Raw genomic sequence first — 26774 nt, 5'->3', positions numbered from 1 at the left:
CACTAAGAATTAGTTATGTCCTTTGTAACATCAATTGACACGAAAAAAAATATTTTTTCCTTCTTACTCTTCTTAACCTTCCCTTTTATGTGACAGCGTATATACATGTAGGAGCAACGAGAAAAGATACTATTGAAGACACTAGTGAAGCATTGATTCCATGAAAGAATCAGGTTTTCATGTTGGAGCAACGACAACAGCGAAAACCGACCAAACATTATATACCAGAGAGAGCATTTCTTAACATTTCGACGTTCTTCACGAGAGGGCAGTGTTATCGGCATCGCAATTCTGCCGTCTTTTCTGTCCTTACACAATCTTATAATCTTTCAACATGTACGACTCCGAAGAGGAGGTTTTACTTCAAAGTCCTTTGGTAAACTTGTTTATGATGCAGAACAAAGGAAATATTGTGCTCATCCACTAAACGTAAAAAGAATTATATATGGTGAATTTCATCATTTGAACCGTTCAGAGCAATAGTGGTGTAAGTAAAAATGGGTAATAAGGGTTAAAGTAAACATTCTGTAAAATACAGCGCAAAGTAGCAATTAATATTCAATTTATTTAAACTATTAGTAGTCAGTGGATAGCAAGAAGGACATATTAATTGTTACTTTGCGCTGTATTTTACAGAATGTATACTTTAAACCTCATTACCCAACTTTGACTTACTCCACTTTTACTCTGAACGGCTCATTTGTACACGTACTTATGGGGACAGCCGGACAATTTTTTTTCAATACATGAGAATGAGTGTAGAAACTTTCGATTACATTTGTGAGAATACAAACGACTTATTGTCAAAACAGTGGCGGAATTGTCATGGAAGGCCAATACAAACAAAAGAACGCATTATACTAACTATACGGTATTATCCTTGCACAATATTTTATTTTCAATTACGGTACAGTATTTCTTTTAATCAGTCAGTCCCACTTTAATTAGATAGTTCTTTAATCCTTTTTAAAAGTTACATCAACTGGATTCTCAAATTAAGTGCCTCGTCAGGAGAAAGAGAACCTCATATGAGGCAACAGACTTTTAAAAAAGTTGAGATCCTCGTCATTTTCCATTTCCACTTTCGCGGCTTTATTTTGGAAATAACGCAGCTTTTCTGTTTCAATATTGATTATCTCCCTTGTAAAATTCTGTGTGCAAGTAGACTGCCTCTTGCGACTTGTACCGCTTGTTGTCGGCGCAGAAGATGAGTGTGACGGATTGCTGCCCTCCACTCCAGTCTCTTCAAAATCCAGACTGTCGGTTTCAAAACTTACATCCGCCAGAAAGGTTTCTGTAGGGGCAGGGAAGTTTTCACTGCTTTCTCATGGTTGAAATTGACACTTCAAAAACAACAAACTCTCATAAGGTGGCCAAGTAGTTTGACGATGTTGTTTCCAGCCAACGTTACCAATCTTTTCTCTGGAATGGAACTACCACTTTTCTAAATTTGTCACGTAAAGCCTTCCACCTGTTTCTGACAGTTTCACCTAAGAATAAATGAAAATTTTCATTACATTTAATATGCAATAAATTGAGTGTTCTACGTGAAATGTAGTTAAATTTTATTATTTTACAGATAGTTATCTACTGGGATGTCTTTTAGAAGTTCAGCATTCTCATTTTGAATGGGGACATCAACGGTCTCCAAAATAATCAAATAAGGGTAAAGGTCTTATGGGCAACATTCCAACCACTATATATGCAAATTCCGATCAAAGAAGATTTTTTGAAAATTGCAGATGACTGCTACAATTTATTGAACTTTCTCCATTGTTTAGGGGCTATTCATTCTAAACATATTCGAATAAACAGTCCAAAGTGCTCAGGATCAGTGTACTATAACTATAAGAATCTTTTCTCAATCGTGTTCCAGACAATAACAGATGCAAATTACAAGTTTATTAATATTGAAGTTGGGGGATATGGGAAACAAAGCGATGGAAGACATTCAGAGCTTCTTCCATGTATCACATGCTTTCCAACAAAACACTAACAAGTTCCAGAAGACAATGTACTCCCAAACACAGATATCATTATGCCATAATTATATTCTTGTTAGGGATGAAGCGTATCCTTTATTAAGAAATTTGATGAAACCATACAGTAGAAAATAACTCGATCCAGAAACTGAATATTTCAATTCCCGCTTTTCAAAAGCACGCAGAACAGTTGAATGTGCATTCGCAATCATATACAGTAAACGGAGGTTATTGACAAAATCTATTGAAACCGATGTCAAGTCAGCCGACGACATTGTGAAGATCATTTGTATTGTACGTAATATTATAACTGACAAGGAGGGAGTGGATCATCATTTAAAAGATATTACTATGTTCCCAAGACAACATGGGGAACCACTTCCTTGTGGTAGATCTAATATCAATCCACAGCACGTACGAGACGCTTTCAAACTATATGTTTGTCGGCATACTGTCAACAATATTATCATCTGATCCAGGATCTTCTAATTTAGAGTCCTGTGTGATCTCAAGCAAGGGTCGCCAACCCTTTCGTTTTTGGCAGTAATTTTCAATAGTCTCCCGGCTCCCGTATTTTCTTCTTTTCGAGCATTTTCCTCTCATATTTTTTAGTAATGTAGAAGCTTTATTTCAAACATTTAATTTTGCCGAGAATCATAATGATTTTCATGATGAATTTTGTTGTTCCAGAGATGCATTAAAATGTGCAGTTTCTATAGAAGGTAAATGCTTGGGGGGGGGGGGGAACTGGCGAATATTGTTCTAAGCTTACCAGGTAGTAGTGCTGAGAGAGAAAGATATATATATATATATATATATATATATATATATATATATATATGTGTGTGTATGTATAAAGATGGTGTTTTCTCTCATGAACTATAAGTGGACAGATGTTTGAAACAGGAGCGCGACACATTTGATCAAGTGAGAACCGCAAATCGCACTCAACTTCAATTATTCATGGCGAGAATTTTTTCAATTTGTAAAAAAAATAAATAAATAAATAAATAAATAAAAACCAATACGTGAGGAAAAATCTGTCTCGAAATATTCTTAATTTAAGCTTAACTAGTGTAGAATAACATCATTCTTGTTTTTTTATTAATTGAACTGAATAATGCCAATTTTTTATGTGAAATTCTGTAGATTCCTTAATCTCCCATATTTTCTTAAAAAAATTGCCAACCCTATCTCAAATATTATGTGATATGTTATCATGCATACCATGGTCACTTAATAATAATTTATACTGTTTATACTCGTATAATCATAATGTATAAAGATTATGAAGCAAATTATTGATTATATTATCTTCAGAAGTAAACCATGTTATGATAAGTTTGAGGTTATCTCAATAAAATTAAGTTGTATTACGTGTAGAATTATTTCAACTGCCACTTCATCCCACAGTTTATCCAGGACAAATTTATTGTGGTGATATTTATTACATTGATCCCATAAAGGGTCTCGGATAAATAACAGGTAATAATTTGTTCATTGTCCATTTTGATTATAACGAATTAATAACATTAGCATGTGATTACACAGGAAACAATGAAGATCGTACGATCGATATACTATCGATTTATATCTGTGATAAGCGCGAAGAAAATGGGTTTGGTAGTTTTCGTTTCTTATATCGTTTATCGTTTATCGTCACTATTACCGTTCCTCCAACTTGAACTCCTCCATTAAGGTTACATGCTCAATACTTATCTTTGATGCAGCAGCGTTGCTTCTAGTATCGTTTATAGTTGCTCCAACATGCACGAACCCTTACACACCGCTGCGAGTACGGAAGAGATATTCTTCGACTCCGCGGTAAATCTCCTGCGTATGACTTACTATGGAGTTTTTCTCCAATGTTTCTAATCACATTATTAAAAAAGTTAATGTTCTGCAATTACATAACATTTTTTCCAAATGGAGGTCATTTGACACACGCATCCAAACGATTCTCTGCCGAAGTGTTATTCTTGGTGCATCATGGGAGTTGGTCCGTAATGCATTATAGTCGCGTCGCTGTTATTTCCGGCGTGACTCCTCCTCTTTGCTTAAGCCTTAGAAAGTGAAGGCTCTATAAAGTCTAGGTAGATATTATCGTTCGCCATTTTTGTTCTTTCGTTACCGAGCTACCAGACGAGGAATCTATTTGCCGCTCCGTTAAACATTATCATGTCGTAGCTCCTATGATAATAAATCAACTCTCATAGGAGCTACGACTTGATAATGTTTTATCGAGCCTTAGGTAGTGCATAACGTCATCCGCAGCGAATGACAAGACTCATACAAAGTAGCCGACCTGCAACGTGATTGGCTGTCGGAAATAAGAGCGACACTACTATAGTATGAGGAGTATGTAACAATGGGGTTACCGGTAGGGGAAACGGAAGCACCCTTCGAAAACTTATAATTGAATACTGTATTTGTTCACCACAAACTCCACTTGGACTCACCGGAGTTGGGACCCGGGTTCCCAGCGCGAGAAACAGACAATCAAGCCATTCGACGAACGGTGTTCCACTACGCATAAAAATTAAATGACCTGAAAAGGAGTCCTCATTAAAAGAGCTTTATTCCTTTTTATTCCCATTTCTTACGCCTTCGTTTCCACTCGATTCTCCTGTTTTCTCCCTTTTTCTATTCCGCATTCTCCTGACACTTCCGCTGTCCTTCTAGTCTCCCGTCACTGATACCGTAATTATATTTGTTTCCCGAAATTAATACGCTCGGAACTTCACACTTCCTTCCTGGTGTAAAATGCGCCTCCCACGCAAGACGCGGCTTTTTATCTCAAGACGTATTTTTCCTTCATGGTGCACATCACTTCCTCAATAGTAATAACGGGTTAAACAGCAACATGTGGCAGCGAGGACTCTAAAGGTCAGAGTTTAAACAGAACGAGGCTTTTAGTTCCAATTAGCTCCCAATTACCTGCTAGTTCATAAACTGCACACACTTTCCCGCATCGGTTCACGAAACTCAAATTCTCCAACCCCCAGAAGTGTCGCACAGATATTCCATGAGCTAAGTTGCCAAGCGTCGCGGACTGCAATTATCAGTAAAGCTAAGGCCAGACATCCGATTCTGAGCAAAGTTGTACATGCAGTGAAGTGATTCATATTTCATAACACATGTATTTTTTAACGTGGAACGTTTTTCTGCGTACCATCCGAACAAAAAGTACAGTTTTGCCCCTCATGTGAGTTCCATCGATGCCACCAGCAATGCACGTTACCGGTAAGCTAACCGTTACGTCATATACTGTAGTCACCGTAGAACAGTCTACCAGTTTAAGTGTGATCTGTTGGTCTATCAGTGGGTCTTGAGCTGCGTCTATGGCTGGTTTTCCATCCAAACGGCCCAGGTTCGACCTCCGGCTAGGTCATGCAGACTTTCAGAGGGTTTTTCTCGGGTTACTTCAATTTCCCTCTATAATTCCATCGTCCTTCATTTCATCTATCATCTGCATTAGTAAAAATAGGCTGATGCTGATATAAGACGTAAGTAAAAAATACTAGAATTTTGCAGAAAAAAAATAACAACAGAGAACTTTGAATGTTTGCTGATATTAAAAAAGTGGTCATAAATTGCCATTATTTCTAAGGAAACACACATCAAAGGCTGTTTTCCAGTAAACTGAAGTCTGTAACGCATGTTATTTTAATCTTGTATAAATTCAAACACTTAGTTACTTTTTTCTCTTGTGGACTGTGCCACTTTCTATACCCAAAAACCAGCAGAAGTCGCCCATCATGTGTGGATCCCATCTTCCTTGATACCACTGGTCCATTCATTTAATGTACCTCTAACTGAGGTTCTGGCTGATATGTAGGCCTACATCTATTATCAGGCAATACACTCACTTGATACGTGTCAGAGGAAGAACAGTCGTTTGTATACATCTCAAGTCTGATTAGTGTCATATATAGCTAGTCGATGATGTATGCAATGGAAGGGGAAAGGAACTGGCCACCCTACCCCATTATCTCCTGGCCTAGTTGCCTCATAAGTGGTGCCTTCTTGGTATCACTTGTGAGGTTCAGACCTATCTCCGTATAGTTAACTAAACAACAAAAAACTGATGAAATCTCTTTCCTTGTTCGTCGCTGATAGCTCCCAAGTTTTGGGAAAAAGTCAAGGTGGAAATTGAGTTGAGGTCCATATGGTATACCTTATTTTATTTCAAGGAGTGCAGTTCGGTGGCTCCTTTGAACACCGAACTGCACTCCTTGAAATAAAATAAGGTATACAGGCTTAATAGCAGATAAAACATTATGATATGCAACATTAGATTTTGTTCTTTTTCAATGGCCCTCAATTTTTGTTAGAAATAACAGTCTTCAGCATGACTGGTTGGTTCACGCCAGACCATCGCAACCGCGAAATCCATAGTTCGAGTTTTGTCATCATTCATCCGCTGAATAAGGGTAGAACAACACGTTCTGCAGCATACTTGACGGGCCCATGGCTTATCTCCTTCATCTGCTCGGGATTCAAAGTAAGCCTATTTGTAATAAGTAGACTTCGTGGAATTGCCAAGAGAATCGCAAGGTTTATTGCGCACGCGGTATAGACTGTATGAGGAGAGGGCGTGCAAAGGATGGAGTACGCCTCTGATGTAAGCACTGAGCAGTATACTGCGGTTACAATAAAACCTGTATCCTGCATTCAAGAAATATAATGAATGATCATTGAAGTAGGAAATGTCTAAACATGTAAATACACAATTATTTTATAGTGAGATATATTAACTCAAAATTTAATGTAATATACATCATCCTAGAATGTGTACATTGCAGTGAATAGTTACGTACATTTTGAGCGACTGCAAAGTACCCTCTTCCGATGGTCACTTAAACAGTTTTTAATTTGGGAAAATGTGCGTTCAACATCACACGATGTAGTAGGTACATATTTGAAGAACGAGAAGTCGCTACTTTTTAATACACCAACTTCAGACGTCTTGTCGTGACCTGATGGTATATCATTTATAATATGAAGTTGTGAATAGGTAGAATTTTTAGCAATAATGTTTCTCAACTTACATTTCATTTTTTCTGAAATTAGTGAATTGTTATTTTGGATAACGGTTTGTAATACTTTATCCACTATATTAAGGGCTTCTGAGAGTTGTAGTTTACACGATTCTAAAAGGATGATGCTTTTCGACACGATTTTAAAATTAGAATCAATGAACAGAATATATTCCAATAGCTGTTCAGAAGGCAATGATTTTACAGCTGCAACAGCGAAACTGTCTGTGCTATCCAATGCATCAATTACCTCCATTATTTTGCTGTAATGTTCTGCATAATAATTAGCAGCATCCAACCACATTCCCCAACGGGTCAAGACTGGCTGCGGGGGTAAGGGTTTTCCAGAGGCAATTATTTGGAACAGCAGCACTCTCATTGTAGTATGTTTGATTGAATTCTTGTCTGCACTGAACAAATGTTAATTAAGATTTGACTACTCCAACCACAGTAATGCAAAAACAAGTGCTTACTTAGGTATACATTAGCTGTAGCTGCTCTATCTATTTGGACCGGTCACAACTCATAACATGAACTGCTTATACTACGAGAACGGGAGGTCACTCACCTCCTCTATACTATCGTACATCGACAACATGATTGCATACTGCGTGTGGCAATCCAACGAAGTCTAGTAACAAGCTTCTTTTACTTTTTCTGTATGATCGACACGCTGACGTTTAACTGTAAACTGCCCACATACACTGTGTCCACATTAAAAGTATACAGAAATAACAGCTAGACAAGGTTTATTAAATACATTTCTTCCGCATTGTATAGAGTAACTGAAAAAGTTTTTATTTCCACTAGTACACTTCAACATGAGCACCATTTATAGCTTGACAGATACTAAAACGATGTTCACCAACATATCAGGTGTTATATGCTCAACTGCTTGAATGATACCGCTGTCTCAAATCAATCAAATTACGAACTTTTCTGCAGCACACAAAATTGTTAATAAATTCCCACGCAAAAAATCCAAAGGAGTTAAATCCGGGGATCTAGGCGGCCAGGAAGCTGGCCCACCCCTATCAATCCAATTTCTTGGGAAGGTTACATACAAAAACGTTGTAACATTTCGATGGAAGTGTGGTGGAGTACCATCTTGCTGAAATGTTAAACGTGGCGGAAATTGCGGAAAAGCAAAGTTCTCCAGCATACCAAGACACGTAACTCCCGTCACTGTAGGCTCCATAAAAAAGGGATGGGCCAATTACTCAATTTTTGTGTATTCCCAACCAAACTACCCCTGACTGAGGTTCTAGCTGATATGTATATCTGTTATCAGGCAGTACACCTCACTTGGCGATATGTGTCAGAGGAAGAATAATTGCTTGTATGCATCTGAAGTCTCATCATTTCATTAATTAGTGAAATACGTAGCTAATCGGCGATATATGCATGGGAGGGAGAAAGTAATGGCCACCCTACTCCATTATTTCCTGACATAGTTGCCTGATGAGTGATGCCTTATTGGTGTTACTTATGAGATTCAAACCTGTCTTCGGACAATTGACTAAACAATGTTGTGTATATCAATTCTCGATGCCCGTGCGTCCTATTTTAAACGGTTCAAACCTACCCGCGCAAACTAGAGTCGCTGCTTTCTCTCTCTCAGAAAGCAGGTTGGCTCGCTTTTTTTTTTCCCTCTTGTGAGGGAGAAAGCAAAGATCGCGCGGCGACGAGTCACGTTGGCAATAGAAATACCCCCAGGCACTGTGACGTCAATGGCGTCCTCAACCACCATTGTTCCGAGGGGTATAAATATAACGCATCCCCGCGACTTCAGTCACTCGTTCGTCAGATGGCAAAGAGGTAGCTCTAGCGCGACCTCCGTCACTGACAGCAGTCTCCCAACCAGGCCTACGCTATGGTTGTCTTTTGTTCGGACGTGTCTGCACACGGCCACCACTCCGGGAACAGGGAGCCAAGCTGCGCCCCTGTCTCCTGTATTCTTTCCTACACTAGCCTCACTTCTTACGTAATCTAAACTTATTTTATTCTAGTCTCGCTACAAGCCTCATCACCACCTCCAACCCGCACACTTCTCTCACCATCCTGACTTCGACTCCCAGCTCTTATCCCGGCTTGTTCGATTAAACACAACCATCTCCTCAGCCCCCCCTCTAGAGTCGGTAAGTCGCGAGTGCGCTCTGTTGATCCGCCGATGATAGAGATCACCCTTCCCCGCTCCTGAAGTCGGTAAGTCGCACAGTACGCTGTGTTGATCCTCCGATGCCAGGAGCTTGTTCTCGAAGTCGGTAAGTCGCACAGCACGCTGTGTTGATCCTCCGATGCCAGGAGCTTGTTCTCGAAGTCGGTAAGTCGCACAGCACGCTGTGTTGATCCTTCGAACTAGAGAACTAACCTTCTACCTCATTCCATCTCTCTCGTTATCCTACCCCCACAACACACCTGAGAGCAAGCCGATTTTCCCCAGGCACTCCCGTTACCCCTACCTCCCTCTCATTCAAGTCATACTTTACTATCACCCCTCATAACTCTCCTCGCATCGAAACCTCAGGACGAATTTCTAAACAATTTCTATCACGACTCTCCCGTTACCCCTACCATAGAACTAGGAGGGAACCACAGTTATACTTTCTTTGTTAGCCTATTTCTGTAATAAACAAATGTTATTTTAAAAAAACAGCTTTTCCTTTAAACTTCACCACAGCTTCTTATCATCACCCCACCCACCAGCTGCAGCCATCTTGTCACGTCACTCCCGTTTCCCCTCCCCACCTCGACAACACGTCGGAGAGCGAAACGACCAGGAGTCCGGCGTACGACAACAACAACAACAATTACAATAACAATGACAACAACACTCCAACCAGACATTGGCTTTTGACGAGTCCCTTTCATGTTCAATCTCTCTGTAGGGATTCTGAGAACCCCATATGCGGCAATTATGACGATTAACCTTCCCGCAAACGTGAAAGGTTGCTTCATCACTGAATAGCAACAAATCGATATACCTGGGGTTTTCATCGATATGCCGAATCATCTCATCACAGAAATGAGTTCTCTTGCTACAATCATTTGGTTTGAGTTAATGAAGGAGCTGAAGTTTGTAAGCACGCATATGGAGACGTTTGCGTAGAATATTGTGAACTGTTAAACGAGGAATCTGCAGTTCCCTACTAGCCTGCCTAATTGATTTACGTGGGCTTCTAGCAAATGATTCACGCACCTGATCCACAGTCATTTAGGCCATATGCTGTTTAGAATGTTTCCCTGTCTTTGAAATCAAGCTTCCATTATCGTTTAGAGTTCTATCCCACTCGTAAATGGATTTGCGTGTAGGAGAATCCACATTCCACTCCCTATGTATGCGCTGCTGAACACGCGTAACTGAATTCAGTTCTGCAAACCAGAGCACGCATTGAACTTTTTGCTGTACCGTCCACATCTCTATTGACAAGGAACTAGACTGATATATGTAAATTTTCATTCATTCAACAATAAGCTTCAAACGAAACATTTCACACGACAATGGCCATGCAACACTAAGCTTGAAACAAAACATTGCACGCAACAATGGCCACGAAAAAGATATGAAACGAAATCTTGGAGAGTTTTTCTATTGATTGAGCTTTATCTTAAGGAATTATAATATGCTGTTGTGAAATTATAAGCTATTATTTCTGTATACTCTTAGTGTGGTCACGGTGTACATAACAGAAACTGTTTAGAGAAAATTTCTCTATTACAAGAAGAAACAACTTCATACTCACTTAAAACCATTCATCACAAGCAAACCTAAATCTAAACTGAAACTAACATCAATTCTTCTCCCTGATTTTCCTGTCGGCCTGGTGCTTAGAGTAATATAGTAATAAAATGGACAAACATCTTACCTTTTAGCAAATTCACAATTACGGCATAAATCTAATGACTCGGAGCTTTTCCAGATATTCAAGAATGAAACGTAAGTAAACCTGAGTGCAAAAAGATTTCTACAGACTCTTTAAGAACTTCCATATGCAGTAACGCACATTTTTTTTTATAATTTTCCCTCTATTTAATATATTTTCATGACTTAAAAAAATGAAAGTTCATGGAACATTTTCACACTCATATTCGTTAATAGCACATGGAAATTAACTTAAAACGTCTATTTCCATCCATGTCACAAAAACCTTGTCGACCAGTGTAATTATTCTTCCATATCTCGCGGTGTCAGTCATTTCTTTGTTTCTGGACTGCAGCAGAGTGACTGCTGCAGGGAATTGTTTGAAACTTACCAACATCATACATAGGTCGAGAAAGCAAACAATTATGTCTATTTTAAGTCAAATTTTGAAGTGGAATGTTTCTCTTGATTGTTGTATCCCCCATGCAAACAAAAGTACTGCATATAAATATTTCGTAGCACAGCGTCCCTGAAATAATATTCCTTGTTTACATTATGTATACACATTACATAATTTCCACGTAATATGTATCTCCATTTGCTGAATCTTGTAGTTTTGCATTGAACTTCGTGTGATTGGAAGATTTAAATTCTGCCATGTTAAAAACCGTTTACTAAACTCCACAACTCCGCTGCAAATGTGAGCATGTAATGAAACTGCTTCTGTACTGTGCATATTGCTGTAATATAGTTAGGATAGTCATTCATCGACAGTTGCGGATATACTATGAGTTATTTATGTGAACAGAGTATATATATATAAAGTTGGTTATTTAACGACTCTGTATCAACTACGAGGTTATTTAGCATCGATATTTTTTTTTTAGTTGGTTATTTAACGACGCTGTATCAACTACTAGGTTATTTAGCGTCGATGAGATTGATGATAGCGAGATGGTATTTGGCGAGATAAGGCCGAGGATTCGCCATAGATTACCTGGCACTCACCTTACGGTTGGGGAAAACCTCGGAATAAACCGCTTGAGCACAACTTTAGACCGGCGGACAAGCGCCTTAACCGACTGAGCCATGCCGGTGGCTAACAGAGTATAGTATACATAGCAGACAAGTAGTGACATGATCTATATACGTGGCTGCACACAACCTGAAATGTATGTTTTGGCACGAACTCCCCTCCTCTAGTTATAACTAAAAGGATCAGTAGTAATACAATAGAAAATACCTTAACAAATTCTAAATACGCAACATACTGAACAGCAACTGGACCTGAGCTCTTTAGAGAACATCGTTTTGCTGGATTGCAATTTGTCAATTAGACTGCTGAGCAGTGGGGGAAAGTGCTGTTCATCGATGAGTTCCATTTCTGTGTCATATCATCAGATAGAAGAGAGTGTGCAGAAGGCGAGGTGAGCGTTTTGCACCTTGTATATTATCGACCACAACGCTATTAAATTTAATAAAGGTTTCATTGAGATTTGGGCAGGATTTCTAACGGAATCAACACTGCGGAAGAATATTACGTGCAACACTCATATCACAAATGTATAAGTGGAAAATAAATTAATGGACAAGAAAATCTGGGTGTCAATTGATGAGACTACGGACTCAGTCGGACGCCACATTGCTAATGTAGTTGTAGGTGCATTAAACATAGAAGGTACCGATAGACTTTACTTTCTAACCTCTGAAGTATTAGACAAGGCTAACTATTGCATCATACGTGCTACGAGTTTCATTTGGACATCATGAAAATGGCTTGCTATTTGCCACAGATGCTGCAACCTACGTAAACAGATCGGCAAAGTTTCTTGAACAGCATTATCCGAATATGACACACATGACGTGTCTTATACACACTTGTCACAGACTTGCAGCAGAGGTGAGAGCGCGATTTTCTGACGTTCAGAGACTAATGGCTAATGTTAAAAAAGTGTTGGTTACGGCATCGTATCTTGTTTCTGAATTTAAAAAGAACAATGTGCCGGAGTATCTATTTACTCCGTCTCCAATCATTAGGCGATGAGAAATGTGCTTGAACGAATCCAATGATATTATTGTGACAATTTCCAATCAGTAAAGAAAGTAATTCAGTCATTCATTACAGTGATGCCATAGCAGTAAAAAATCCCAAGAAGTATTTAATGATACAACCATTGAATATAATACAATGTATATTTGGTAGAATTATGGGATTTACTGTAAATTCTACCTATTTACAAACATATACGCCTACGTATATGTATACAGGGTGATTCATGAGGATTTACCGTCCTTTATGGAGATTATTTCCGAAGACATTCTGAGCAAAAAAATATCATATAAACATGGGTCCTATTCTCAGTATTTACAGAGTTACGTTTCATTATTGGAACGCATTGCTGTGAACGCGTGATCTTGGTCAGCGTGCAGTCAGCAGCCAGCGTGAGCGGAAATGAAAAGGGCGTATGCAGTTACGTAGAGCGACGAGTGCAGTTCACAGGCGTGCGGCCAAGTGTACTCAAGCGGACGGCGACAATTTTTATAACGTGTTGTAAACCTTCCAAGACTGTAAATTAAGATGCAAAATTGAACTGCTAATAATTAAGTCTGTGGAAGTGGTGTGATTTCTAATAATTGTTGTGATAAGTGCGTAAGAATAATGAAATTTTCTAGATAAAAATAGACAAAAATGTCTGTACGAAGCAACTAAGGAGTTCACAGCACATTCTTAGCTTCATAATACTTGCCAATTCAAGAAATCATAATTCTAAATGGTTCATTCTCTATTTGTATTATTCTTTTACCTTCAAACTAAAGAAAAAAACGTATTTTACAAACAACTTTAAATTAGTGTAACTCTGAAAATATTGATAATAGGAACTATGTTTATATGACATTTTTTCTCAAAATGTCTTCAGAAATAAGCTTCGTAAAGGACGGTAAATCCTGAATCACCCTGTATATAAAACCTATATAGTAAAACTTAAATCCTACTACTTAACTCTGTCTGACTATACGATACTGTCGAAACCTATTGCAATGTACGTACAAATAAGCATGTTTTCGAAGTTTCTAAATAATGTAAAAAATTACGTCATTGCCAAATTTATTATTATTATTATTATTATTATTATTATTATTATTATTATTATTATTATTATTATTATTATTATTATTGCAGATAATAGGAAAGATTGGATATCGGAGAAACATGCTTTGAATTCCAGAATGTTCATTTCAGTTCACAAGATCTGATAGGAAGAAACTTGACTTTGCGCCGTATTAGGCCCTTCAAGTTAGGCTATTCTCTAATTTAACATTATACCTCTGCATTCTCACGGAAACGGCCGACCAGAGCTCATCGATCACTTTTCGGTTGTGAAGAAGGCAGCCGGGAATAATTCGCTCGAGGGCATGCAGTCGAGAGTTTATAACCGATCGGTTGAAACGTTTGCTCGGTTGGTCGTGAGCACTCCAGGTTGTTGCACTACAATTACATCACCTTTTGATGCCTGATACTCAAAACAGCGTACCTTAGAAGGCTACCATTTGTTTTCATTTCAGATAGCATGAAAGGTAGGAAGTATTTCAACATTTAAATAAGGAAATGTAAATTTTAAATAACACAACTACTGTATTTAAGTGAAATAATGCTTTAAATTATCAATAATGTTATTCAGCATCCTTCTTGCCAAAGTCAAACTTATTACATCAGTAATGAAAACGTTTAATGTAACTTAGTAAATACTATGTGATTGCATGAAAAGGACAGACATTTTGTGATAAGTCTCAAATTTCTTCCAAAGAAGACATAATCTATTTCAGTCACAGTATTTAATAAAAATAAAGCAAATCTACATGTTCACTTTGCTTAACATTTTTTACAATAGCGTATATTAAGAGAATGGAGAAAGTTACAGAATGCAGAACTGCACGCATTGTAGTCTTCACCTGATATAATTAGGAACATTAAATCCAGACGTTTGATATGGGCAGGGCATGTAGCACGAATAGGCGAATCCAGAAATGCATATAGAGTGTTAGTTAGGAGACCGGAGGAAAAAAGACCTTTGGGGAGGCCGAGACGTAGAGAGGAAGATGGATTTGAGGGAGGTGGGGTATGATGGTAGACACTGGATTAATCTTGCTCAGGATAAGAACCGATGGCAGTCTTATACGAGGGCGGCAATGAACCTCCGGGTTCTCTAAGTAAGTGTATTAACAGATGCTTAATCGCAAACAATTATTGACGTTGGAGCTGCTTATGATAAGGTAGATGCAGATTCTATTATTCCATATTCAACGACAATAACACGAAATATCAAGAATGAAGCAAACAAAATTGGTGCTGAAGTTATTCCAAAATTAAAAGAATCAATGGGAAATTGGCCGTTTGGTTTTAAAATTAATAACTTTGTTCATTCTTATCTAGAATTTCCTCCTTAGTTTCTTTCATGTATTTTTTTACGTTTGTCTTGTGATATTCCGAATACAATTGTTACAAAATATATTATAACTCTTCCGTTCAACCAGAGGACAAACACGAACATTTTTTTTATAGTTTTAGTGCTGCTTATACAGGGACATCATTTTCTTTTTACTTCAATTTTTATTGTACCTGAGTTTTTTAATGTATTTCACTCCCACCCCTTCTACTAATGAAGTTCCAACTGTCCTCCAGACAGAATCAAGGCCGCATATAGTAAACAGCACTGAGTTAGTGAGTATAGTACGTTCCAGAAATAAGTTCGCGTTTTCCAGTGACGAAAGAGCTTTCAATATTGAATCATACTGTCGTCCGTTTGCCTACGTCGCATCCCGATTTCCCTCACCTGCTTCTGCTCGCCCCTCTGTAAAAGCTGGGCTGTCTTAGCTCTTTTCTGAAAACATTAATTTCTGTTAGGAATTGGACGTTTACGTAATATTATACAACTGTTTAAAATAACTTAAATAAAAGGGCCTCGTTAAGTAATTAACTGTCACGTGATTTCTCCCTTTTCTACGATCCTGCGGCATAACCACTTGGACGGACAGTAGATAGCATGTCTGAGTAATTTTATCTGTGCGGGTCGGGCAGCAGTGAAGATTGAATTTACAGTACGTAAGGTTCTCTTTTATAGAGTAGATACAAATTATTTCAACATGAGTTACTAGTACGAAGGACGAAACTGGCAATTGGAATTAGATGCAATAGTCTATAGTGCGATAATATGCACGAAAGAACTGAAACCTGTATCGAAATGAACGGCCACCATTTTCAAAAATGTGTTTAAATATCCATATTATGATTATTTTTCAATTTAACTTCATTCTCTAAATTGTACGCTAAAGCGCAGTAGACAGTATAATATACACTGCATAATGAATACGTTCGCATGGATAACTCAGTTCGTGAGTAAAAACACTTATTGTTAATACAGTAACTTTTGATTAAACAAAAACCTAATGAAAATTATCGAACTCAAAATCGCGATATTTCCTAGTTTACGTAAATGGCTGAAGTACTTTTCTTCCCTCCTATACCTAGTAGAGTGATTTGTGTGTGTTTTACGCCAGTATCATCGAACTCCAGTCGTGGAAGGGGGTAGCGAACGGTGCTTTCGGTTCTCTAAAGGTATAAAGGTAAAGGTAAAGGTATCCCCGTAATATGCCATGAAGGCACTTGGGGGGGCATGGAGGTAGAGCTCCATGCTTTCCATGACCTCGGCACTAGAATGAGGTGGTGTGGTCGGCACCACGCTCTGACCGCCTTTTACCCCCGGGAAAGACCTGGTACTCAATTTTATAGGAGGCTGATATAGCCAGGTTAATGTAAAAATTTTAGTAAAAATAAAATGATGTCCCTGTACTTTATATTTATATTCTTATAGACAACATGATTTGTTAAAATTCTATTTAATTGTATTGATTTATTAATTGAAGTGTCGGCTGGAACAACGTTATAAGTTACATTTGGTAAAATTTACAAGAGCTGCAAAAATATGTACGCGTACAACGTTCTTCTTATGAGGGTAGCAAATTTTTGAGTGGACAAATTTCACGTACTGCATTGATGGACAGTTGCAAGCCAAGGAGTATAGCAAGGTAACATGACATACAACATTATTACATGGAAACACGCCGAATGAAAATTTTGTAACTTACAAGATTGTTCCAGCCGACGACGCTTCAATTATTATTTAAATGTCTTATTGTCATTTTTTATTCAGTCTGATAGACTGTATACTTTCTAAGTTCACTAATCTTGTGACAGGACATCAGGCAGTTTAATAATTTCCATAGCACATAATGTAAACAAATCGATCGAAGACAGTTTTCAGTCTATGATACCCTTCAAACGACGGTCGACCGTGATGCTTCATCGGATGTTTGCTATCTGCAGACGTATAAAACGGAGAGACCGATCGACCAACCGACCGCACGTGTATGTCACGATTAGGGACCGGATTTTTATGTAATATCAAGGTGTGAAATATGTACATATTTATGTAAGAAAAATAAGCTGAATATGTACCAAAATATGTAAAATCACGAAAATATTTAATATCAATATCTGGCAGGTATAGAATAGGTAAGACTGCGCATAAAGCAGCGGTAAGCAATATTTAGGCCTAATTACATAATAATTAATAATTACAATGACGCTCCAGCTTTAAATATATACTCACACACTTTATACATGTTTAATGTTCTGCAATTGCTGTGAAGTGCAATAAAGTAAACATTTTACTAACCACTGATTTAAGGCATGAAGTCATAAAAATTAACATCGCTACTGTTCATCGCAATCCATGATTTTATCTTTGTCGTTAGGGTTGAAAATACAGGGGCCATTTTAGTTAGTTAAAAACAGTAGATAAACTCACTTGCACTTTATACTGTAGGTACTAAAACTAGAGAACTGTGTGAAATGAATAACACAACAGAACTTTCGCTTTAATGGATTAGGAGAAAATAAGAGGAGATGTGGGACACATGCATTTTAGCTGCTCTTTGTAAGAAACAAAGTACCTACTGAAACCTCAAACTATAGGCATTTACAAACTGTTGTTTGAAAAATGACATTCCTGTCTCATTCAGAAGGGTAGGATTATTCCAGCCGAGAACCACACTTTCTAATTGCTCAGAAAATCCCATTTCCGTACAGGTCTACTAAACTTAAAGTAAAGAGGTCAAGCATAACCTGAAACGCTATTTATTTTAATCTTTCAACATCTTTCCAGTTTGTTCCTTTACTCCAGCTTCTTTTCAGAAGTTGGCTACTTTATTGCGGCTCATGTCAGACTTGACACGGGTTTCCCCTGGAAGGATTAGAAAGAGGGTGGGTTAGGTTGCAACTGCATGGGAATGGGTTGTTAAGACGTGTGCAGAACAATTATAGTTCGAGACAAATCATGTCGCCCTCGTCCCACTCCACCGCATGAAGGCAACGCTACTTTCTGATTAATTTTACAATACAAGGTTGCCTTTTGTTCACTCATATTTACAGTGGGCGGTATGGGGTGAGTGCCTCTATTACTTCCTGGAACTAAGGACGCTATGTTTCGTCCCAAAATATATCCTTTCTTGGGTAGGTAAAAAGGCTTTTTAAATCTGTGTATTTCAAATTGTAAACTTCCCCAGCAGAACTTTTTTTTTTTTTTTCCTTTTAGAGAAGTAAAAATAAATAAAACCCCTAAATATGTAGATTTATGTAATATCAAGCCATAATATGTAATGTGGGGTAAATATGTAAAAATATGTAGTACCAAATTTTAATATATTAATGGTAATTACAAGATTCGCAAAGATTTGTTATTTATATACGGTTAGGTTGAAAGGAATATAATACAGTATGTAATTACATAAAAATCCGGTCCCTACTTATGGATCTCTAATTATGACATTGTTGGGTTGGTGAATGAAGCAATGAGCAAATCATGTGGAATGGAGATTGCTAAAGTGGATTCTCCTGCAGAGGCATTTACCCGCTGTGCAAAGATGTATTTTCTGACTCCAACTTCTTTCCATCTCAAATGACTGATGTTCCTTATCTTTCTGAAGGACCTACAGAACACCCAGATGATCAATCCACTCTCATCCAGCCAACAACAAGCACTGGTCAAGCAACAGTCCACAGAAGTCCAACCACTAGCGCAGCAACTACATTCAAACAAATTTCATGTCTACCAGATGCAAGCCATCAACGGTTGGGATCCAGAAAATAATGTGCTGCTCAAGCAGAAATTTTTACCAGGAGTCCATTCAAGAATGCTTTGGGAACAAAAGAAAAGCAGAAAAAACAAAACGACAGTGCCAATAGAGAAAATAAAAGCAGAAATAACTTAACATTTCAAGACGAAGAAGAAACTGAAAGATTTTCTGAAAACTGGATACAGTGCAGTAGCTATGTGGGATGGACTCATAAGGACTGTGCTGACTTAGAAACTGGTCAAAAAGATAATTATGGCTGTGATAAGTGCCATTAAAATATATTTATATTTAATTCCATAACAGTAAAAATAATACAGGAGTTTCTTGTGTGTCCAGAGCTACCAGATACAACAATAAATATACTCGTAATAACATAGAGAGTTAGTATAAAACTGTCAAATGCAAAATGTTTTTTTAACCAATTGTTGTTTGCTGTAATAATGTTCTGTAACAAATAAATTTCATGTTCATGTAAATATTGCCTGTTCTCAAACTAAAGGTATGGTCACACGTCGCTACTTTTGCAGCTCAACTTTTGTACTGCAGCCACAAAAGTTGCGTGTCGTGTTCACACGTAAGCCAAAAGTAGAGCGCTGCACACTACTTTTCATGCTGCGCAACTCGAGTGCAGCAAAAGTTGCAACTGGAGGTTGCGAGTCTGTTCACACACAAGGCGCTACTTTTGCAGCCGCAGTCATGCTGCAGGTTTCCATCTGCGTGTTGACTTCTCAATATGCATTTTGTGGTTATGTTCGCATTATTAAGAAACTCATGCGAAAGCTTACTTATCTATTATTTGCTTTTCTGTCCTAACTAGTATTCAGAAATTGGCATTATTTTTACTATAAAGCTTTTAAAAACGCCTATATACTTTAATTATAACCAACAGCATATTCACGTAATCAATGTTGGCAACCCTCCTGTTTGAAGCTACGCTACAGAAAATTAAAAAAGTGAATTATATCGTCAGCAAATATGCTCAGACTGTGTTGTGCATTTAATAACTGTTACAAATAATTTATTTTCATCACATCTAACATTAAAATACATCCAAACAATAAAAGTATCATTGGCACATTTGGGTGGTAACACTGGTCGCAACTGCAGCAAAAGTTTCAACAAAACCGATATCAAAAATGCTGCGGCTGCAACCCTGAGAACCCTGTTCACACGTCGCTACTTTTAAGCTGCGCACAGCATCAAAAAGTAGCGAGCAGCAGGTTCGGCAGCCGCTACATTTTGGGTTGCACCATTGTTTACACGTCGCAGTGCGAGAGTTGCGCAGTTTTTTGTACTGCATCGCTGCAAAAGTAGCGACGTGTGACCGTACCTTTACACCAGCCGGCAAAATATATAACTATCCAGGGCTACCAGACTTTCCACTATAAGTTTAATATTATGTATATGTTTAAATAATTGCAACATGAATTAATTTTACATTTATTTAACAGAATGCTGTTTGGCATATTCCCATATAAAAAGTGCTCCAGTCACATGCACATTGAGAGAGCGAACTACTCCCTGTTGTGGAATTTCTACACACATGTCCAGAAGAGGAAGGAGATCAGCAGGAATACCTTCTTTCTCGTTACTGCAAAACAGGAAAGCTGAGTTATTGACAACAGAATAGACACTGCACTTCTTTCAAAATCAATGCATAACTTTTCACTTTCCTATATGAAAAAAATATATATATATTATATATTGCAACAAGACCAAGACGTGACAACATGTAAAGAAACCTCTACTGGCTGCTTGGATATCTGAAAACAAAAGCCTAAGAATTAAGAACATCCTACACAAGACAATAGTACAACCAGCACGCAACAGAAGCTGCTAGAATCAATACATTCAAAACAAAATAAATATTTATATTAAAACAAAGATAAATTAAAATATCCAACATTCAATCAAAGGGGGAATAGAAAGGAACAGCCATATATCAAGTAGAAATGTAAGGACTATACGAAATAACATGTCCACCACAGAAACCAGATATGTGCAGATTGTGATACACCATCTATGTGTACAAAGCACCGGAACTAACAAAGAAATTGGTGCATTCATATGGCATGGAGAAAGCTTTTTGGCAGGCTTCTCTTTCTCGCATCAGCAGTGAAAGAAGAATAACCACTAATGAGAGATAAACTGGATTATAAGTAGAGCCCGGAAGTTCATGCATTTGCATATTTTTCCTAGAGGGTACAATTATATGCTCATACATTATCCATACGAATTATCAATTACTGAGTTTATGGCTTTATGTTTCAAATAAATGCATTTTTTTTTTCTGTTATTATTCGGTTGAGAAGCTTTTATCATCCAGTCTGCTGTCAAAAAATCTGAAAGTTAGAATCTATAAAACAGTTATATTACCGGTTGTTCTTTATGGTTGTGAAACCTGGACTCTCACTTTGAGAGAGGAACATAGGTTAAGGGTGTTTGAGAATAAGGTGCTTAGGAAAATATTTGGGGCTAAGAGGGATGAAGTTACAGGAGAATGGAGAAAGTTACACAACACAGAACTGCACGCATTGTATTCTTCACCTGACATAATTAGGAACATTAAATACAGACGTTTGAGATGGGCAGGACATGTAGCACGTATGGGCGAATCCACAAATGCATATAGTGTGTTAGTTGGGAGGCCGGAGGGAAAAAGACCTTTAGGGAGGCCGAGACGTAGATGGGAAGATAATATTAAAATGGATTTGAGGGAGGTGGGATATGATGATAGAGAATGGATTAATCTTGCTCAGGATAGGGACCAATGGCAGGTTTATGTGAGGGCGGCAATGAACCTCCGGGTTCCTTAAAAGCCAGTAAGTAAGTAAGTAATAATAAGTATAAGTGCATATTTTCGTCATTTTTATAAATGCATAATATTTTCAATACTTCAAGATCTATACTGCATATTTATAATATTTAGGCCTACAAGATTTTTTCCCTTGTAAACGCAGAAAACAGGGAGCTGTATGGGAGATGCAATGTGTGAATCACCTTGATGAAAAGCAGACACGTCACTGGAAGCTATTGTCACTCTGTTACAGGTGTCACTAATCTAATCTGAGCTCTGTTCCTGGCAATGCAGGGCAAGAAGTAAAGGGGAAAGCAACTAACATTATTTTGAAAAATTCTGGATATCAACAGTTGTGCGATATTCGAGACATTCTTGAAGGAAAATCCTCCATCACACCAAAAGATTTATATCTGTCTGCAGACAAATTAACATTATTTAAATACGCCTCAATAACCTCGTGTGACATGGAAATTAGTTTTTATGATACAAAATTATCTTCAGAGACAACAGACGCAGTTCCTCAATTGGAAACCTCAGCCACATTGGTCATGAACTGCAGGAAAACCACCTCCTCTACTTCAACTTCTAAGTAATAATGTTGTTGTTGTTGTTGTTGTTGTTGTTTTATAATGCCAGGCGTTTAACAATAAAGTCATTTGACCTCTTGCACTCCAATATTTTTCAAAGATATTATCATGACCAGCCACTGAAGCACAGATTTTGAGGTGTTCCGAATCCATTGCTTGGTTTGAGTTGCACAATGGGCAGTTAGGGGACTGATATATTCCAATTCTATTTAGGTGTTTGGCCAAACAATCATGGCCTGTTGCCAATCTAAATGCTGCTACAGACGATTTTCGTGGTAAATCGGGAATTAACTGTGGATTTTGATACAGAGAGTTCCATTTTTTCCCTTGGGATTGTGTTATCAAATTTTGTTTGTTGAAGTCTAAGTATGTAGATTTAATAAATCTCTTCACAGAGTAATACGTAGATTTAGTAACAGGTTTGTAAGTAGCAGTGCTGCCCTTCTTTGCTAAAGCATCCGCATTCTCGTTTCCCAGGATGCCACAATGGGATGGTATCCATTGGAATACAATTCTTTTATTGAGTGATATTAATTGAGAGAGCATTTTAGTTATTTCTGCTGTTTGAGATGAAGGTGTGTGTTTAGAGACTATTGATAGAATAGCTGCTTTGGAGTCTGAAAATATAACTGCATTCTTAAATTTATTGATGTGGCATAGAAGATTCCTGAGACTTTCACTTATTGCAATGATTTCACCATCAAAACTTGTTGTTCCATATCCAAGAGATCTATAAAGTGAGAAGAAGGAATAATGTAAGCTTTTACTCATTAACATTCATACTGTATCGGATAATGTAATTTCTATCTACCTATTAGTCCATATTTATCTACATATTTTGCACTCTTAAGGGCATATTTACATACATATTTAGTAGTTTTAAGGCCTAAACTTCCGCGTTCTAATTATGAGTTTATCATCCTTACATCAAAGTTTAGAAAAGAAAATCCCAATCTGATTGTGAGCAAGAGAAATTGAGGACCATTTTTGCAAAACTTGCTAAGTGAAAAAACTAAATTTTACAGGAGAGACGAAACACTATAGTAAGCAAGTTTTGCTGTATCTCTCACTTATAGCAGAAAGCAAGTTTTGAAAAAACGATCACACTTTGACAGACTACAATGAAGAGAAATAACCCAATTTTACTAAGACACTTTGAACATCATGTAGAGGCCTGCCTTATGATAACGAATCCATTAAAATCTCAATTTTGCAAATTTTGCAGTTAGGAAGTTTTGCAAAAACGGTCTTCAATTGATGAGAAATTACTGGAACAATTAAATCACAACAATAGTGCAAAGTACATATTATTGTCTTAGAAAATGTGTTCTGCGTAAATTTGATGTGTTGTATGGTTTGCTTATTGCTTTAATGTGTTTGTTATATCTTATTTGGAATGATCTGTCACTTTGTCCTATATAGAAATCTGGGCAACTATTAAATTACAGAGAATTAAAGACATGTTCTACCAGGTGCGTCCAACAACTAGAGAAGACATGAAACAAAGAATTAGAGAAGCCTGTGGGTCTCTCAGCTGTGATGAAGTGCAATCACGGATGTTAGGAGGTGATCAGAACATTGTTTAGCACATTTTGAACACTTACTATGAAGAGTGTACATACATAAACAATATACAGCATTTCTCAGAAGATACCAATTTTGTTGCTTTGTGAGTACATAATAAAAGTTAGAAAAAAAAGTTTCAGTAAAAGTTGTTTCTTTTTAAAAATTGTTTCCAATGGTACCTTCAATGACCCATGTTCTCATTTGAAATTTCGAAATTGACCACAGGTACCCCTACTTCCGGTTTGTTACGGGAAATGGTACTGCCACCAATCAATTCTTCACATAAGTTTTGGTTATCAATTTTTTTATGAACAACCAGTATCATATAGTTTTCGAAAAAAAAGGCTGATACGGGTGGTCTGAAACACCTGGCATATGACAATTTAAACGATCTTACTAACCATATGAGACTGACAATTTTTTTATATGCAATAATTTTTAACTAATCTAAATATGAATGTGTCTAGGCCTATTAGTGTCCTGCAATGCTCGAACTTGAGAGAGGCAACTAAGACATTAAAATTTTCGTCTTATTTCGTATGAAAACCTGATCGCAAGATATATGCTAAAATTCTGAAGTGGTTAAAACATGAGTGAAGGACAACGAATATTTTTATAACAAGGAGAAAGAAACACAACAGACGAATATCAAACTTTACTGTACTCGATGAATTTGAATTGAACACAGCGCCTGTAATGCACAATGCTAGGGGATACATATTAGGATTTTATATAAAATAGCGCAAGTGTATCTAGGGAATATTAAAACTGAATTTCAGTAATGTAACCTAACATGAACAATATATAATGATATTGAAAATCATGGACTTGCCACAATGTAACTAACAACACCAATAGGAACACTGAAGCTACGATACATTATCCTGAAACGTGTTTGTTCATGAAGAGAACAAGTTGTTAACTGTACAAAGGTATAGACAGTCAATAAATAATGAAAATTATAATAAAGTATAATGAATGTTACATATATTATGTCCATGTTGAATCTTTCGTACACTATTTTTAACACTTGAATATAAAGAACTGATTAAATGGCGATCTTACTCGTGTTAATTATGTAAGCATGTGTGGCTTACAGCTGTTTCGGTGCTATTCGACACCATCCTCACAGCCTACTAGTTCTCGGCGCTATCTCAACTTCGCTGCCTGTTGTGTGGGTGCGTTCGTGTGATGAAGAGTTGTGTCAAATAGTGTGTGTGTGTGTGTTCTGAAATTGATCTGTGTTGAGAATTTGACTGGGGTGTGTTTTAGTGTGTCTGTATATATCATATTGTTCTAGTGTGTTGAGTTTTTGGTTTTTGGGTTGTATGTGTAGGATTTCCATGTCTGTATTTATGTTATTGTATGTGTGGTTAGCATTAGTTACACAGGCGTATACAAACTCACATGCAATAGTTGCGACAGTTTCTACATTGGAGAGACAGGCAGATCATTCCAAACTCGATACAAAGGACACAATACATTTACATATGCCGAACACATAACTAATGCTAACCACACATACAATAACATAAATACAGACATGAAAATCCTACACATACAATCCAAAAACCAAAAACTCAACACACTAGAACAATATGAAATATACAGACACACTAAAACACACCCTGATCAAATTTCAACACACAGATCAATTTCAGGACACACACACTATTTGACACAACTCTTCATCACATGAACGCATCCACACAACAGGCAGCGAAGTTGAGATAGTGCTGAGATCTAGTAGGCTGAGGATGGTGTCAAGTAGCACCGAAACAGCTGTAAGCCGCACATGCTTACATAATTAACACGAGTAAGATCGCCATTTAATCAATTATTTATATATTATGTAGGCCTATGTATTATAAATGCATGATTAGATAAACTTCAAATCATATTTCTTCATTTAATATTCATTTTATTCTCGGTATGAATAACAAAAATGGGAATTTCCAATTGAATGATTGAAACAAAGTTGTTTTTTTACACCACCTGGCCTACATCAATATGCGACAATGTGAAATCTTATACTGACTGAAATAAATATTTGTATGCATGCTTTTGCTTGCAGAGTGCCTGATATGATAAGCTAGCAGCAATAACATCCATACAGGAAGGGAGCGCTCCAGGTTCGGAAAGCCAACCATACGAGTACAGCCATTGGGCTATTCAAGCGATTTTTAAGATTTTCAAGTCTCCTTTTGAGGAGCTTGTAGTTCACATAATGAGCCAATTTTTTTGTATTCTCTCTTTTCATTATCTTCCTTTATACGAAAATTGAATAAAATCCACAACATGACAGGTTTTTGAAGGTTCCTTTGAGAGCATGAAATAAAAACTACAGTTGATGAGCTTAGAAGAGTGAGCAGCAAACATATTCTAGCGATATCAAGAAGGACGACATTTTTAATGTCTACTGTAAGGTAGATTTCATAATCCATTTCTGCTTCTGCCATTGTAGGCAGCTTTTTACAAGCAGATGCTTGACCTGTCACACAGGAGCCAGATCTCATGCTACAGTAGCCAAGCCATATGAGCTATTCCATCTCAAATCGACCGAAATATAGAGAAAATTGACCTTACAATTTCTAAATACAATGAAACTTTTTTTGTACGTAGAGAACTGTGATACAATGCTTTGTGCAAAGTTTGAGGCATCAGAACTTCATAGTGTTTAAATTAAAAATATTTAAATTTATCGTATTTTCATAAAATTAGCAACTTTAAACTGTTGTAGCTCCG

At 37.3% G+C, this 26774-nt stretch overlaps 1 protein-coding gene across 1 annotated transcript in view; it reads right to left on the bottom strand.

Annotated features, from left to right (window-relative positions):
- Window positions 1-19338: 19338 nt before the first annotated feature.
- The window catches only part of LOC138715457 (probable methyltransferase TARBP1), an 85631-nt gene continuing 78195 nt past the window's right edge, over window positions 19339-26774 (bottom strand). The window contains exon 11 of the mRNA XM_069848377.1: window positions 19339-20667. Coding sequence (XP_069704478.1) covers window positions 20517-20667 — 151 coding nt within the window. The 3' untranslated portion in view covers window positions 19339-20516. The remainder of the gene's footprint in view (window positions 20668-26774) is intronic.

The sequence above is a fragment of the Periplaneta americana genome, chromosome 15 (genome assembly GCF_040183065.1).
Source record: "Periplaneta americana isolate PAMFEO1 chromosome 15, P.americana_PAMFEO1_priV1, whole genome shotgun sequence".
Classification (NCBI taxonomy): Eukaryota; Metazoa; Arthropoda; class Insecta; order Blattodea; family Blattidae; genus Periplaneta; species Periplaneta americana.
The sequence above is the reverse complement of the archived record's forward strand: the minus strand, read 5'-3'. Positions and strand labels throughout refer to the sequence as shown.